At 49.2% G+C, this 16995-nt stretch overlaps 3 protein-coding genes across 4 annotated transcripts; 2 read left to right on the top strand and 1 right to left on the bottom strand.

Annotated features, from left to right (window-relative positions):
* The first annotated feature begins 7 nt into the window (after positions 1-7).
* On the top strand, positions 8-5881 carry LOC131122151 (apoptosis-stimulating of p53 protein 2-like). Its single transcript, XM_058065362.2, has 16 exons — positions 8-87; positions 1540-1687; positions 1795-1908; positions 1968-2026; positions 2095-2254; positions 2336-2529; positions 2602-3049; positions 3117-3197; positions 3268-3335; positions 3412-3694; positions 3763-4340; positions 4404-4541; positions 4612-4745; positions 4840-5006; positions 5272-5471; positions 5580-5881. Exons 1-16 carry the CDS (start codon positions 79-81, stop codon positions 5619-5621), a joined length of 2823 nt encoding a protein of 940 aa, XP_057921345.2. The 5' UTR covers positions 8-78; the 3' UTR covers positions 5622-5881.
* Positions 5666-10433, bottom strand: gtpbp2b (GTP binding protein 2b). The gene is made up of 12 exons (XM_058065366.2): positions 9935-10433; positions 9532-9558; positions 9275-9459; positions 9098-9209; positions 8131-8328; positions 7887-8061; positions 7245-7464; positions 7029-7164; positions 6816-6874; positions 6579-6750; positions 6336-6500; positions 5666-6259 (listed from the first exon to the last, which is right to left on the bottom strand). The coding sequence occupies exons 1-12, from the start codon at positions 10112-10114 to the stop codon at positions 6077-6079; spliced, it is 1812 nt and encodes a 603-aa protein (XP_057921349.2). The 5' UTR covers positions 10115-10433; the 3' UTR covers positions 5666-6076.
* On the top strand, positions 10428-16822 carry ero1b (endoplasmic reticulum oxidoreductase 1 beta). Of its 2 annotated transcripts, none has more exons than XM_058065368.2 (16): positions 10428-10926; positions 12339-12458; positions 12562-12645; positions 12716-12757; positions 13229-13311; positions 13419-13492; positions 13564-13684; positions 13751-13797; positions 13873-13884; positions 13957-13983; positions 14069-14161; positions 14237-14483; positions 14571-14640; positions 15779-15865; positions 15968-16101; positions 16175-16822. In XM_058065368.2, the coding sequence occupies exons 1-16, from the start codon at positions 10786-10788 to the stop codon at positions 16233-16235; spliced, it is 1443 nt and encodes a 480-aa protein (XP_057921351.2). In that variant the 5' UTR covers positions 10428-10785; the 3' UTR covers positions 16236-16822. The 2 variants fall into 2 exon arrangements, with proteins under 2 accessions (XP_057921351.2, XP_057921353.2); XM_058065370.2 differs by lacking the exon at positions 10428-10926 and adding an exon at positions 11479-11640.
* Positions 16823-16995: the final 173 nt, after the last annotated feature.

Here is a 16995-nt window from a genome sequence, read left to right as displayed (position 1 = left end):
GGACGCCCTTGCGACCACATCCGGTTCCCTCGTGCCATCTGCAGACAACAACACACTGTGCACGTGCGTGCGGACACCATGATACCGGTGAGACATACCTGTCAATGTTTGCGTTATAAAAGAGGTCAAATCCGGAAAAAGACAAAATAAGGGTAATTGAGATCTTCTGTAAGAAGGTTTTGGCAACGAAGGTAGAAGCTGGTTCTTTGATTGGTTAACTGTGACCATGTGTAACCATGTCATTTCACTGATGTGCTTTACTGGCTACAGGGTTTGTTACGTAGATGTCACCAAAGTTGCTGAGCAGACTGGATGCTATGGTAGAATTGGTAGAATAATAATAATCATAATAATAATAATTCAATATGGTGGAATTTTGTTTTGGGAATTGCTGCCCTTCCATCAAACAGGAAGTAGCATCCTCCAGCATCCTCCTGGCTGCACTGTGTGGAGCTCAGCTCGCTGTTCTGCTTGGCAACAGGTGCCATGGTGACCACACTCACACACGCACGCTGTCGAAGGAGAATATGGAGCTTTGCGTCCGTGGATAGCGTCATCCATGTTTGAATGTGATTACATTGCACCGTAGCTGTGATTGTTTGCGCTGTTTTTAATGAGCAATCTTCTTTAATCCTCGAATGTGTGTGTGTTAATCCCATGTGGTCATGTGACATTGCCTCCCATATGGCACCAGCCCTCATTCAGGAAGCAAGCTGTGGCGAGCAGCTGCCTCTATGTTGGTTGCCATGGTGATTCATCATGGTGATGATGATTCATTGCGTTCAAATATCCTTCTGTACTTATGAACACATCACAGCCTATCATAGCAAGCCCTGCACTATGGCCTCTGGTGATTGTTTATTGTTAGCGGCACTTAGCATTAGCATTAGCTGGTCCTTCAATACTGACCGGAATGTTGTTGGCCATCGACAAGCCCTTTTAATGCCGTGACCCATTAAGAGTCATGTGGTCACATGACGGGTCAGCAGACGCCTCATTGTTGATGGCGTCCCTCAACAGCAGGAGGTCTTGGGGGGGGGGGGGGGCTCTAATTCAGTCCGGATTAAGATGAAGTCATGTGGTCAGTGTGGTCTGCTAAGCGATGTGCACAGAAGCAGCATCCATGTAAACAGGGTCTACTTCCTGTCTGGACTCCGCAATAACAGTCTGACCCTGTACCCCGCCACCCACCCACCCACCCCTCTGCAATAACAGTCTGACCCTGCCCCCCACCCATCATGACAGTCTGGACTGCTGCTCCACTTTTCCTCAAGAGCCCAAAGTAGGACAAGCTTTCCAACATGGCTTCCCACGCTCACCATAGTGTCATCGGAAAGGTCAAAGGTTATTTTAAAAACTAGGACCGCCTCCAAACAGGATTCTCCCGCTGGTGCGTCAGATGGTGCATGATGGGAACACCACATGGACCAACGACCGTCCAAATAAACCCGACGAGTCATCGGAACCACACAAGAACGCTTGCTAGCATGAGCGTACTCGAATGCCATGACCGCAATCACATGATTCCTTTTCCTTCAGATGTTCCTGACCGTCTTCCTCGGCAGCGGCGAGCAGGACGCCTGCGAGATTCCCATCCTGCCGCACACGCTGTGTCGGGACGTCCTGGACGTCTGCAGGGAGCCCGGAGAAGTCCGTTGCTCCCTGACTGAGACGTGGAGAGGATCCGGTCTGTTCCCAGCATGCAGTGCTCCACTCTTACTAGTGGGCGTGTCCTTATTGTGTGTGCATTTAATCACACAAACACACTGATTGACATATGTCTCGGCCAATCAGAGCGCACCGTCGGGGAGGAGGAGAAGATGATGGAGGTGTTGCAGCGTTGGGGACAGCACAGAGTGGAGGTGACGTACCTCCTGCGGCCCCCAGCGGACCCTGGACTACAACCAGGTAAACACAAGCACACACACACACAATCTGATGCTAAGCTACTGTGTCTTTCTGCTCAGGTGTGTGCAGGCCAGCTGATCACATGAGGAGCACAGGTCACATGACTGTGGACCAGGAGGTGACTAGCTAGCTGTCACAGTTCTAACTGGACAAGTTAGATGATGTCATCATTCGTCTTCTGTGCAGCGACTGAGGAACGTGAGGCAAGATGGGCATCAGGAAGCGTCTGAGAAGGAGCAAGTGCAGCGGCTGCGGGAGAACATCCTCAAGCAGGAGGCCAAATTGCAGCGTGTGCGGGCCCTCAGGGGCCAAGTGGAGACCAAACGCCTCAGCAACAGCAAGCTGGGTGAGACGGGGCGTTTGTGAAGGGGGGGGGGGGTGATATGGTTGGATTATTATCGCTGAGGTTCTGCTTTTGCTTCTCCAGTGGAGGAGGTGGAGCAGATGAGCGGCGTTCTCCAGCAGAAACAGAAGGAGGTCCTGCTGGCCGTCACCCGCGTGGAGGAGCTGAGCCTCCAGCTGGAGGCGCTGAGGAGCAGCTCGCTTCTGCCTCCTCTTTCACGCCTCCATTCCACCTCTTCCTCGTCCGTGGAGCTGGAGCGTCTCTGCAGAGAGCTGCAGGTCAGCGTGCTAGCCGAGACGCTAACACGGCGTGCTAATCAAAATGCTTATTTGGCGTTGGACCTTTTTTAGGTGAGGAACCAACTGAACCAGGACCAGAGCACCCGCCTGCAGCAGCAGAGGGAGGGGCTGAACAAGAAGAACCTGGAGGTGGCGGCCATGGAGCGGCGCCTGGCTGAGCTCCGCCATCGTCTCTGGAAGAAAAAGGCGGCGCTGCAGCACCGGGAGAACGCGGCAAATGTGTGGGCCGTTGGGGAGCCATCGGGTGGGTCCGCCAATGTCTGGACGGCTGGAACAGGAACCGTTTGTGTGGGCTCCCCCGTGCAGGTGACCTCAGAAAGTGCAGTGGCCTCCAAGGTGGCGGCGGTGGGCCCGTACATCCAGTCGTCCTGTCAGGTGCCGGCGCCTCCGACTCACCAAGACGTCGTAGCGAAGCCCGCCTACCGGGATGGCACAGCCACTCTGCCGATGCCTAACCGGTCTCTGAAGCCTCCGCCCCGCCCGCTCAAAGCAGCCTCAGGTAGATTGTGAGCTCGATGCAGTCATGTGATCTTGATGAACCAATCAGATGTGTTGTTGCGTTGCAGCCGTCAAGACCAGGGATGAGTCCAGCCCCGCCCACGCCTCCACACTGCCCCGCATGACCAGCATGCGCCGCTACACCTCAGGTGTGGCATGTGTTGCCTTCAAGGACACTGGTAGGTTATGCTTTCAACACACTGATTATGTTCTCCGCAGCAGAAACCTCGCCCCCTGTCGCTTTAAGGACCAATCACATGACTGAAGACCCCCCCGGGAATCGCCAGGTACCGGTGAAGTCAAACCTATGATATCGTCCCTGTGGGCGGTTTCCAAAGGTGTTTGGGTCGTTTGTCTTTTAAGCTAGCTCCACCTCCAGCGACCACCTTCTCAACGGGAACCTTCCCTGGAAAGACGCGGCCAGCAGGGGGTGCTCTTCACAGTCACACCCTCCCACTGGCCAGAAAGCAGGAGAGCCCCCCCGCTGCCACCGTACGACCTTACACCCCGGAGCCCTCGGCGCCCCCGACCCCCGTGTTGCAGAAGCCTCAGAGAGTGGCGGCGGCGTCCATCTACTCTGTGTACACGCAGCAAAGCCTCCTGGGAAAGAGCTACCAGGCCAGCACGCTGCCTCGCTGCCAACCAGGTCTCTTGTCGCCACAAATCGAATGCTTCATTAGCTTTCCAGCTAACAACTGGTCTTCCTCCCCCCAGTGTATGGCAAACCAGTCCTCCCGGCCAGTGGGGGGCAGCAGTCTGCCCTCTCGTATGCTTCTAAGAGGAGCGAGAGTGAAGGTTCTGGGTTAGAGGCTGCAGAGCGAGCCCCGCCTCGACCGCTCAGTCCCACAAAGCTCCTCCCCTTTCTATCTACCCCCCACAGGAGCGCCGGCGACACCGACACGGAAGCCCTGCGGCGCCGGCACCACGCCCCCCGGCCCCTGAAGAAGCGCGGCTCCATCACGGAGCCCGAGGGTCCAGTAGGACCCAACATCCAGAAGCTTCTCTACCAGAAGACCACTCTGGCTGCCATGGAGACCATCCTCGCGGAGACCCCAGTTACTGGCTCAGAGGATATGAGCCCGCCCCCAGTTCCCCCACGGTCACCCATCTTAAACTCCACATCCTACTGCCCACCAGCCGCCCCTATGGGGGAGGTCAAGGAGGAAGCGGTGTATCCGGTCACCTTCCAACCCCAGGACCTCCCGTCCTCTCCACCACCGTACCTCTTCCAAGGAGAGGACACCCAAGTCCTGTGTCCCCCAGAGGTCACCGGGCAGGTCACGACATTGGTGGTGAGTCCACTTCGAAAACCAAAAACCAAACATATTCTATCTAATGAAGTGGACCTCTTTCAGGGAAAGAAGTCCATCCTCCGCAAAGCTGACTCAGGTCCCGTAGACCGGGCAGTCCGGGTCAAGTTCAACCCCCTGGCCATCCTGCTGGACTCGTCCCTAGAGGGCGAATACGACCTTGTCCGCAGGGTGATCTATGATGTGAGTCCATTCGCCATCTTGGATGCGCCGCCATCCCGTAGAAGACGCTTGACCCCCCTTTTTTTTTTAGGTCGACGATCCCAGTTCAGCCAACGACGAGGGCATCACGGCGCTACACAACGCCGTGTGCGCCGGACACACGGAGATCGTCAAGTTTCTGGTCCAGTTTGGCGTCAACGTCAACGCCGCAGACAGTGACGGCTGGTCAGTAAGAGTGTGGTGGCGCCCCCCCCCCCCCACACACAAGGCCCCACGGCGTAAAGCGGCGTTCTTAACTTGTCTTTTGCCGTGTTGCCAGGACGCCGCTGCACTGCGCCGCCTCCTGCAACAACGTGCAGGTGTGCAAGTTCCTGGTGGAGTCGGGTGCCGCCGTCTTCGCCGCCACGTACAGCGACTTGCAGACGGCTGCTGACAAGTGTGAGGAAACGGAGGACGGCTACGCCCAGTGCTCCCAGTTCCTCTATGGTGAGCAACAGCAGCTTTCTGGAGGGGTCCAGGAGGTCAGGAGACCAAAGTCCAAAGCTTTTGTGGTCCATGGTGTTTGAAGAATCATCTGATTCTTTGAAGAAGACGTCATGTGGGTCCATCTGGACTCTTCAGGGTGTTAAATCAGTTTTAGAGACTTGGGGGAGGTTCTCCTGGAGTCATTATCTACTCAGGGACATCCGACTTGCTTTCAAGAGACGTCAACAAGGGTTCTGAAATGATGATCTCAGTGTTCCGTGTGCAGGCGTCCAGGAGAAGATGGGGGTGATGAACAGAGGGGTGGTCTACGCCCTGTGGAACTATGAGACGCAGAGCAGTGACGAGCTGGGCTTCCAGGAGGGCGACTGCATGACGGTGCTGAAACGGGAAGACGAGGTGGAGAGTGAGTGGTGGTGGGCGAGATGTGGCGACTACGAGGGTTACATCCCCCGAAACCTGCTTGGGGTAAATGGGCATAAATTAGCATTAGCATGTAGTGCTGATTTTTAGTACAAGATTAATTCCTGTTTTTTTAATCTAATCTTACTTAAGTTTCTCATCACTTCCTCCCAGCTCTATCTGAGGATCCGCCCCCGACAGAGAAGTCTGGCATGAGTTTCGACGACATGACCACAATGATGGACAGCTGTCAAAGATCAAATATAACAAAATTAAAGATTAAGTTCCGCCTTCTACCTGTCTACATAAAGTGCCAGCACGCTACTAGGCTAGTAGGCCAAACTAGAGCGGCCATCTTGCGTTGGAAGTCATGTGAGTTTATTCATGAAATGTAAACGTTGAGCGCTCGCATGCACGACAAATGTCAAAGTTGAGTTAAATAATATTTATCTGCGATACATTCAGTGTTCATCTTTTGGCTGCAAAACGCCCTAAAGTGCTCAAACAAGTCATGACACACAAACAACTTCTTGGAGCGTGCTGGGAAATAATCCGGATCAGCGTATGGGACAACATCAGATTAGCAAAGAGGATGAAGAGCTGGGGGGGGGTAGGGGGTTCGGAGACCAGACCGGAACCACTCATCCACTGATCCACCGCCCGTCATGTCTTCAGAGCTGTTGAAGGTTCTGGTTCTGCTGGTGGTTCTGGTCAGCAGGAAGCAAACGGGTGACGTGTCCGATGCCTTTGGTCACGCCCTCTCTGAAAAGCAGCTTGGCACCGGTCCGGAGGTACTCCGGATGTTTGATGAAGCGGAATCGAACGACAGCTCGCTCGCCAGTTCGCAGCTCGTCCTGCAAGGAAAGAATATACATACGTGTACACGTCGTACAGACACCTGGTGAACGTTCCCCTGCGAGACGCGCGCACCTTCCCGTGGAGGCACTCGACCACAGCCGTCTGTCGCACGTTGCCCACGTGGGCGGTGACCTGTGACCCGCGACGGAAGGTTTTGGCGTGGAAGAGGAGCACGATGGCGGCCTCAAACTCGCAACAGATGGTGGGCTTCATCTTGGGACTCACCATCACCATCCCCTGCAACAACAACAACGGCCGACGTGACATGGCTGACGACGTCGCCGATGACGCCCTCCGCTCTCCGCGACCTCTGACCTTACGCAGCAGCGACCGGTCGAAGCTGCCGAGCGCCAGCGTGGCGGCTTGGCCCGCCCTCAGCAGTCTGCACGCCGAGCGGTTCCTCTGGATGCTCACCACCTTCAGACGCAGGAAGTGACCTTCGTCTGTGGGGCCGACCACGAGACGCTCGCCCTCGCGACACACCCCACTGACACACACACACACAAAACTTGTTATGGAATGTCACGGCCGAGGCGCTCGGTGTGGTCTCACCTGTATAAAGTCCCGCCCACCACTGTCCCCACGTCAGGCACAGAGTAGATTTCATCCACCTGCAAGTCAATGTGTCAGTACAACACTGTGTCCACTGGGGGGCACTGTGACTGCTTAGCACTTGAACACAACACTCGCATCAATCGTAGCATGTGTGTAACTTCTGACGGACATGTTTCTCATTAAAACGACAACGTGTGTGTTTGTGCACACCTGGAACTCGGTGAGCTGCTGCATGAGCTCCTCTTGTTCCTTGCTGTTGCTCAGAGGAGGAAGAACATTCAAGAAGACTTTGAGGAGTTCCAGACTTTCTCCTGACACGCTGGAAAGTGTCAAGATGGGCGTGATGCTGCACACACACACACACACAGGCTAAGTTAATGCACACACACACACACGTGTGCATGTACACACACACAGGCAACCCACCACGCCGACTGAGCAAACTGTTGCGCCGCGGTGACGGCGTCGTCCGGGTTGGACACCAGCAGGGGGACTTTGTTGCAGCCCGGCTGCTTGAGGAGTCGCTCCAGCTGCCGCAGCGTTCGGTCCACGGTGCCGCGCGAGCACACGTCCACTTTGCTGACCACCACAAAGATGGGAACTTTCAACGCCATGGCCAGACCCAGATGCTCCCGGGTGGTACCGGCTGGATGGGGGACGAGACGAGACACTCACTGTCACACCATCAAGCTTAGACTTTAAACTGTATTATGGAAAGCAGGAAGTGAACAAATGTAACAGTTAGTGATTGTAAAAGTACCAGATGGAGGGGTAGGATTTAATAAGCTTTGTTTCTTCCTACTCCTTTTGGACATGTGGAGCTGGGAACTGATTATGTGATGCATTCAATTGGCATCTGATGCATGTTCAAATGAAATTCAACCATCACCATAAACATGATGTATCATGCATATGTTATACATAATGCATGATATATTCTACATAAATGATCATAGCCAACCTAAATGATAATAATTAATCACCAGATGCCTCATCACATAAAGGAGGCCTAGCACTTTCTGCAGTTGAGCAAATTAACTCGAGAATGGAAACCAGAAGGAGGCTCACCGACGCCAGTGTTGCCACTGACCACCAGCATAGCGAAGTCAGGGCAGTAGCTGGTGAGACCAAAGATGGTGGTCTTCAGATACTTGTAGTGTCCAGCCAGGTCCATGAAGGTGATCATCTTGGAGGAGCTCTCGCAGATCTCCTCGGCGCTGCGAGAGTCGCTGTAGTTGACCACCTGCGAGACACATTTCAACACGCGTGATTGGATGAACGGATCTTCCTGGGTCTGAATCCCGTTGCTCACTTCGCCTTTGCTGTTGAAGCCCAGGATCTCAAAGCTGATGCTGGACGTGCGTCCCGTTTGGATCTCGTGGAGGTGTCTGAAGAGGTTGAGGCGCGCTCGCCCTCGCCCGTTGTCCAGCTCGCCTTGCGTCAGGACGCCGAGCAGAGTCGACTTCCCGGAATCCACGTTCCCCAACACAGCCACACGCAGGTCCAGGAACTGTCCCGGTCCACATGGACACTCTTTAGTTTGGGGAATCTTTTCAAACATTCATCCATTTTCTACTGCTTTTTTCCTCACGAGGGTCGCGGGGGTGCTGGAGCCTATCCCAGCTGTCTTTGGGCGAGAGGCGGGGTACACCCTGGTCTGGTCGCCAGCCAATCACAGGGCACATATAGACAAACAACCATTCACACTCACATTCATACCTATGGACAATTTGGAGTGGCTAATTAACCTAGCATGTTTTTGGAATGGGGGGGGGACCAGAGTAACATCGTTGTTTAGACATTTTGTCTAAAAATTAACTCCCCCATTTTCTTTTTTTTTCTTTTCTATCCCCTCCTGCTCCAGTCTGACCACTCCAAATTTGCAAAACATCATTCATTCATTCATTTTCTACCGCTTTTCCTCACGAGGGTTGCGGGGGTGCTGGAGCCTATCCCAGCTGTCTTCGGGCGAGAGGCGGTGTACACCCTGGACTGGTGGCCAGCCAATCACAGGGCACATATAGACAAACAACCATTCACACTCACATTCATACCTATGGACAATTTGGAGTGGCTAATTAACCTAGCATGTTTTTGGAATGTGGGAGGAAACCGGAGTACCCGGAGAAACCCCACGCATGCACGGGGAGAACATGCAAACTCCACACAGAGGGTGGAATTGAACCCTGGTCTCCTAGCTGTGAGGTCTGCGCGCTAACCACACGACCGCCGTGCCGCCTCTTTTCAAACAATACAAAGATAAAAATCTCGACTTTCACCTGCTGATCATCTGGAACTTTTCGCACCAGAACCTCAGCGATTCTTCGCGTGCTTCTGTCCAGGTCGTAGTCCACCTCCCTCTCTCGAAGAACGGTGATGTCGGCGCCCACCCTGAGCGTCGTGACAGGATAAGTCAAGACAAAGAACAGGAGACAGCGACGTCATCGTCAACATACTTGTCGGCCATCTTCTTCAAGGTGCTGATAGACGCCTTCAGGTCGGCCTCGCTCAGCCCCACCAGGAGCCCGTTGTCCTCCACGCCAATCTGGTAGACGGCTTCGCCGCGACCCTCCTGGAGGCGCCATTTGAGCTGCGTGGCGAGATGCTCGAAGCGGTACTGAGTAGGGTTGACCAGCTTGAGCTAGAGGGAATCGGTCACATCTTAGTACTGTAAGACGATGCTAACACTGATTGCCGTGCTAATGACCGCTACCTTATATTCAATGTTTCCTTCTTCTGCCTGCAAACACACACACACAACATTATTATAACTATTATTTATGTATAATTGTGTACCTTATTCTTTATTCAAAGAACTGACTAATGAGCTGTAACAAAAATAACGTCTTAAGAGAGTTTGTTTGAATGTGTATTGTGTGTTGCTTTATTGACGTTTCCCTGACAACAACATGACGTCATGGAGGACGTTAAACAGCAGTTTCACTGGCATGTCACGTCCTTGTGTGGCGTTTAGGTGTACGCGAACGGAGGCTTACAATAGGAATACTGTCACTGTTGTTGTGTTTGTTGTGAGCTCGACGCTTTGACGCAGCAAGTTAACGTTAGCTAGCTAGCTAGCATGTTGCTAACTTGCGGGGCTAAAAGGAAGTTGCTACCTCCGGTGGTAAAAACGGCGGCGGCGTTTTATTGTTATTGTTCCTGTTGTTCTTTTTATTCCGACGTCTCCGACCTCTTTTGCTTCTTCTCGTTCGAGACCTTTTCGACGTTTTCTTGCCGCCGCTGCTCAGGCCGTTTCTGCTGTGACACACCGCGCCACCTTGGGAGAAATCCACCATCGTTCCACTATATGGAGAAGATGTCCACCGGCAGACGAGTGTGATGCCACTTCTGGACCATCTAACGCAGTATCTCCCAAAAAGCTCGGCCTGGGAGATGCTCTCTCCTCAGCACCATCACCGACGACCTACAAGCTGCTTTATATGAAACATTAATCGCTTCCGGTTTGCGTTTCAAAGTAAACTGCAGTGCAGCCAAGTGACAGCACTGGATAAGCGATGATTTAACGTAGTATAAGCACCCATTCTGGTGGGAGCTTGATGTAGTGAAGTAATTCATAAGTTTTAACAAAAATACAAAACATTTTCAACTGTCTTGAACCAACCCACAACGATGAAGTATTTTACGTTGAAAACTCACACCGAAAGTTGTTTTGTGATTTGACACAATCGTGTAAGCTGTTGGTGAAAACTTCTCCAAGTTATGTTCATTTTGGTCAAGATTACCTCCGTTTTTTCGGGGGACTTGTAGTTCCCGGCGTCCGCGTTAGGGTGTGCACAGTCCGCATACTCCGCTCGACGATTCGCTAACAGTGTGTTCTGTTAGCGTCTGTTAGCCTGCGGAAGCTAACCGCACACTGGCAGAAGGCGGAAGTCCTTGTTAGTCTTGTTGATTTTTCGCCATTTACTGCCTGTGTATTGTATACTTGTGTACTGGAGTACGCCAAGGCATGTGGAGGGTGACTTTACAAGCCTTTAGTGTTTTGTTGCTGGCCTTCTTCGTGGGGAAGTTAGCTATGGGCTGGTTCAAGCGGACGGACCACATAGCAAGGACGGGCACAGACCAGCAGGAGCAGAGCTGCTTCTGTCATGTAAGTCACAATTTTCGTCACTTTAGTACTACTTTTTTGTCCTCACCTTTACTGGTTCCTTCTTACTGCTTGAACGCTACGTTCTGTCTGCTTACAAATGACGTCGAAGATGGATTCTTCTAGAATGTTCACCAGGATGACGTCACAATTTTTGTCATGTTGCTTAGCGGCGAACAGTGCTTACATTTGAACGCGGTGTTTACTAGCAGTAAACTAGCAAATGTTTGTGTTCGATTTAGGATTGAATGGTTTACTTAGCTAATTTAATAATTGTTGTAGTTGTTAATTATCTTCCTTGTTTAGGATAAATTATGTTTCCCGTGAGATTTCCCGACCAAATGGCACGTAAATGTTTATAATGTGAAGGTAAGTCAACTTGTGTACTGCACTTAACTAAATACACCAGCGTGGTGTAACGTGATTGGTCAGCCCCGAGTTACGCCCGCCCCCATACCGTCGAAGTTGTAGTCCTTCGATTCTCAGTCAATTACCTCATTGGACAGGAGGACTGCAGGGGGCGTGGCTAGGCGTGAGAGCTAGCTACCAAGGGGGGTGGGCTTCAACACCTTAGTGACAAGTCAGCGTGCATCATACAAAACACAAACATAAACACAAGAGTTTAAAGCAAGGAAAGAAGTCAGGATGATGATGAAGATGATGAGAGAGATATGTGTCTTCCATTTTGTCACCGTCACCGCACTGCTGCACTCACAGGTCAGAGGTCAATCACCGGGAAACAAAAAACTTTTGAACTGTCTTTGTAGCCGTCTGGTGTTCTAAGCTAGAGTCCACATGTGCTAACAGCTGTTAATTAGCATAATATAGTATATGAATATGTTTATACAAGAGTAAATGTTATTGTAACTGTAAACGTTACCATTAGAGTAGATGTTGATATAACAGTTAATGTTAAAATAAGTGTATATTTTATTGTAGTTAATGTTAATATAATAGTATATGCTAACCAAAAATGTTATTCTAGTAAATGTTATGTATATTTTTTATTAATATATAATGGCAGATGTCAATATAACATAATAATATATGTGTGTGCCACTCCTCCGTAAACGTTACCATGAGAGTAGATGTTGATATAAGTTATAGTTAAAATAAGTGTATATTTTATTGTAGTTAATGTTAATATAATAGTATATGTTATTCTAGTAATTGTTATGTAATTTTTTTGTTAATATATAATAGTAGATGTCAATATAAGATAATAATATATGTGTGTGCCACTCCTCCACGTGTTGACTCAAGGTGTTGGTGTTTGTGTTGTTGTTGGTTTCAGGTAACACAGGTCCACTCCCCGACTGGGTTAGTGCGGACCGTCACGGCGTTTTGTGTTAGCTAACGAACATTCTCGTCATGCTAGCTTCACGCTATTAACGTTGTGATGTCATCACTCGCAGCTGACGGGCGTTCTTGACGACTGCTTCTGCGACGTGGAGAGCATCGACTTGTTCAACAACTTCAAGATTTATCCTCGCATCAAGCAGCTGACGGAGAGGGACTACTTTCGGTACTACAAGGTAGGACACGTGCACGGCGACACACACACACACACACACACACACACACACACATGGGGTGATGTGGTGCTTGACTTTGATGACAATGTGTGTGTGTGTTCAGGTCAACTTGAAGCGCCCGTGTCCATTCTGGTCCGATGACGGTCACTGTGCCATCAAAGACTGCCACGTGGAGCCTTGCCCAGAGGTCACTTCCTCTTTACGCGTTTCACCTTTGACCTTAACAATGTACTGACTCCTCCTCTTCAATATTTCAGAGTAAGATTCCCGCAGGTATCAAGTCTGGGAATTATAACAAGGTGAGCAGAGCCGGCCCCACGTGCACGTGCACGCTCACAAGCGCATGTTGCACAACCTGTTATGTGGAACCGGTACCACCAGTCCACTTTCCTTCACCATAACAATTTTAACTATTTTGGAAATGCAACATCCCGGCCGCGTTATTAGCGTAAAAGTGCTCCGCTAATGTCCTTCACAACCTCGACGTGCTAATGCTACTTCGTAATCTTGGCGTTTATCATGTTGACCGCTAACACGCTAGCTGAATTTGCAAAGTACCGCTAGCAGCTGCCGCTTTATCTGCTCCGGGAAGATTCCGTGACCGGGCTGAAGGCCGAGTCATGTTTGTTTTGGAAGGTTTGACTTCTGGATTCAGTACATTTGTGGTCACGGTCGGCCATCTTTGTTGTTATTCCACAGCTGCGCGCACAGGGTCACACACACACACACACACACATTTGATTCCTAACACGGTCCTGGTCTCTGCTCAGTATTCCCAGGCTGCCAACAGCATGTCGGACATGGCCGAGTGCCAACAGGCCGAAGAACTGGGCGCCATCAACAGCACCCTGAGGTGAGTGCCGACTGGTGACATTTGTCACACACGTGCTGTCACGTCACTCCTCGGTCTGAGTATCATCTGTACGCGTGTACTTCTACATGATTTGTGTTTACTCGCAGCAATCAGAGTAAAGAGGCGTTTGCGGACTGGGCGAGACACGACGACGCTCAGGATCATTTCTGCGAGCTGGATGGTGAGCACATGCAGCGCCCCCATCAGGACGCAGCCGTTATTGCCGCGCTGACTCCACTGTGCGACTTTCAGACGAGACGTCCCCTGACGCCGAGTACGTGGACCTGCTGCTTAACCCGGAACGCTTCACGGGATACAAGGGCCCTTCAGCATGGAGGGTGTGGAACAGCATCTACGAGGAGAACTGTTTCAAGTCAGTGACCCCACACACACACAGTTATCACCGAATAGTCACATGACATGTCACATGTCTTTACAGACCCAGGTCTGTGTACCGACCTTGGAACCCTTTGGTCCCCAGCAGAGGTGAGTAGTTAATTTCGGGGTCAGTTATTGTGATGTCTTCATTTGATTGACGGATCAACTTGTTTCTCCTCTCAGGTGACGACGATGGTGAGTAGTCACATGGTGTGATCACATGATCCTGGTGTCAGGTCTGGAAAAAAAAGTGTGATGTCATTACAGGCGAGGGCTTCTACAACTGGCTGGAAGGTGAACTTTCCGACTCTTTTAATTGACGCGTGTCGCCGACTTATACGGCGACTAGCGGTTCCGGTTACCATGGTTCTCGTCTCAGGTCTTTGTTTGGAGAAGAGAGTTTTCTACCGCCTCATCTCAGGCCTGCACAGCAGCATCAACATCCACCTCAGCGCCGAGTACCTGCTGGACGGTAAACACGGCTCCGCTGTACGGCCACAATCAATACACACCAGTGTAGCTGACGTACATGTGTTTATATACACAGAGGGGTGGGGCAAATCCGTGTGGGGCCCCAACGCGGAGGAGTTCCGTCGTCGCTTCGACATGGCCGACACGAAGGGCGAAGGCACGCGGCGTCTGAAGAACCTCTACTTCCTGTACCTGATCGAGCTGCGCGCGCTCTACAAGGTGGCGGCGTACTTCGAGCGCGCCGTGGTCAACCTGTACACGGGCAACGCTCACGAGGACGCCGCCACCAAGGAGCTGCTGCTGCACTTCTTCGACGAGATCAAGTAAAAAAAAAAAAAAAAACACTTCCTGTGTGGACGACAACGCTTACTTACTTACTTACTTACTTACCCGTCTCTTCCTCCTTCTAGAGCCTTCCCCATGCACTTTGATGAGAAGTCCATGTTTGCTGGACATAAGAAAGAAGCTAAAATTTTGAAGGTAAAATATTTGAACGTTCATGACTTCCACTTCAATGTGCAGCCATTTTTATTACTCATATTTCAATGGAACAAGTCATTTTTTCATTCAAATTTCGACAGTTACTCTAGTAAATGTTATGTAATTTTTTTTGTTAATATATAATGGTAGATGTCAATATTCACTTTTTATTACTCATATTTCAATGGAACAAGTCAATTTTTTCATTCAAATTTCGACAGTTACTCTAGTAAATGTTATGTAATTTTTTTTGTTAATATATAATGGTAGATGTCAATATTCACTTTTTATTACTCATATTTCAATGGAACAAGTCAATTTTTTCATTCAAAATTTGAGTTATTCTAGAAAATATTATGTAATTTTTTGTTAATATATAATGGTAGATGTCAATATTCACTTTTTATTCCTCATATTTCAATGGAACAAGTCAATTTTTTCATTCAAAATTTGAGTTATTCTAGAAAATATTATGTAATTTTTTGTTAATATATAATGGTAGATGTCAATATTCACTTTTTATTCCTCATATTTCAATGGAACAAGTCATTTTTTTTTCATTCAAAATTCGACAGTTAATCTAGTAAATGTTCTGTCAATTTTTTGTTAATATATAATGGTAGATGTCAATATTCACTTTTTATTCCCGATATTTCATTCAAAATTTGACAGTTATTCTAGTAAATGTTATGTCAATTTTTTGTTAATATATAATGGTAGATGTCAATATTCACTTTTTTTCATATTTCAATGGAACAAGTCATTTTTTTCATTCAAAATTCGACAGTTAATCTAGTAAATGTTATGTAAATTTTTCATTTCTTATATTTCAATGGAACAAGTCCATTTTTTCATAAAAAATTTGACAGTTACTCTAGTAAATGTTATGTACATTTTTTGTTGATATATACTAATGGTAGATGTCAATATTCACTTTTTATTCCTTATATTTATATTATTATTAATTCCTTATATATTTATTATATATATTATATTATAAATATATATTATTATTCCTTATATATTTCCTTATATGTCTTACTTTTTCTTCATTAGTGACCTAAACCAAGAAAAATGTCACTACTTTTGTTCCGGAAGCATCACTTATTGATTCCTGCATGGAATGATCTTTTTCCAGGAAGAATTCCGGCTGCACTTCAAGAACATTTCCAGGATCATGGATTGCGTGGGCTGCAGTAAATGTCGTCTATGGGGAAAGCTGCAGGTGTGCGTCCTGACCCCCCCCCCCCCCCCCCCCCCCCCCCCCCCGAGCGGAGCGCATGTTGACTTGTGTTATTGACTTTGTGTTGTGGTCATGTGACTGCAGACGCAAGGCCTGGGGACCGCCCTCAAGATCCTCTTCTCCGAGAAGCAGATCAAGAGCCTTTCGGAACATTCGCCCTCTAAAGGTTTCCAGCTCACTCGCCAGGAGATTGTAGCCTTGCTCAACGGCTTCGCCAGGTAGGCCACGCCCCCTCGCTCCAGATAACAATCAAGGGCCGTCGACTGAAAAAAACTGGTGCTTGTGTGTCAGATTGTCCACCAGCATTCATCAGCTACACAGCTTCCGCCTGCTGTTAAACGAGAAGAGGTAACAGGAAGTGGCCCGCAGGCAACACTTCATTGGACCGCCCCCCCCACCTCCCACACTCCCAGGCATCTCTGCTGCATTCGAGCTCACAACCTTTTGGACAGGATGTATGAGGACAAGGTGGACCTGAGGACTTACGTTTAATTTATTCAGGGGAAACCCGCCCCCCCTGCTGACGTCACATCACTTTGGACCCCACCCCTCCCCGTCCCCACGTGTGTGTGTGACTTTCATAGTAAAATGATCACGTGAGTTGTGAAAATAAACTAACGACTGTGTGCGCGTGTGTGTGGTCATGTGATCACGTTGAGGATACGGAAATGGACCAAAGAAGTTGCCGGTTTTTGTTGAGCTTGTTGTCATACAGAAGAGCTACTTTGAGTAAATGATTTAATTGAAAATGTCCTTTTTTGTGCTTCAAACCTTCACTTCTAATTATTTCATATATTTCAATGCTAGAACTCAAGCTAGCTTGTTTCCGAACTCAAAGCTATGCTAGTAGTAATTGTCATTACAATTTGTGTCCACTGGGAGGCGACAAAGATTTTCGCTGTTTTTACCCCCAACATTGCATTTAAACTCGACAGTTTTTTCGACAAATTGAATTTATCAATAAACCTTAGTAATTTTAATTACAATTCGCTGTTAGTATGGCTATAATATGCTTTACCGACATGGTTCTATAAAGACTGATCACTATTTAAAGGACCTTTTTGAAAACACACCAACCGGAAGTGGGTACACGGTGATATGACCCCCCCCCC

This window comes from Doryrhamphus excisus, linkage group LG9, assembly GCF_037039965.1.
Source record: "Doryrhamphus excisus strain RoL-2023G ecotype Guam linkage group LG9, RoL_Dexc_Guam_v1.1, whole genome shotgun sequence".
NCBI lineage: Eukaryota > Metazoa > Chordata > Actinopteri > Syngnathiformes > Syngnathidae > Doryrhamphus > Doryrhamphus excisus.
The sequence above is the reverse complement of the archived record's forward strand: the minus strand, read 5'-3'. Positions and strand labels throughout refer to the sequence as shown.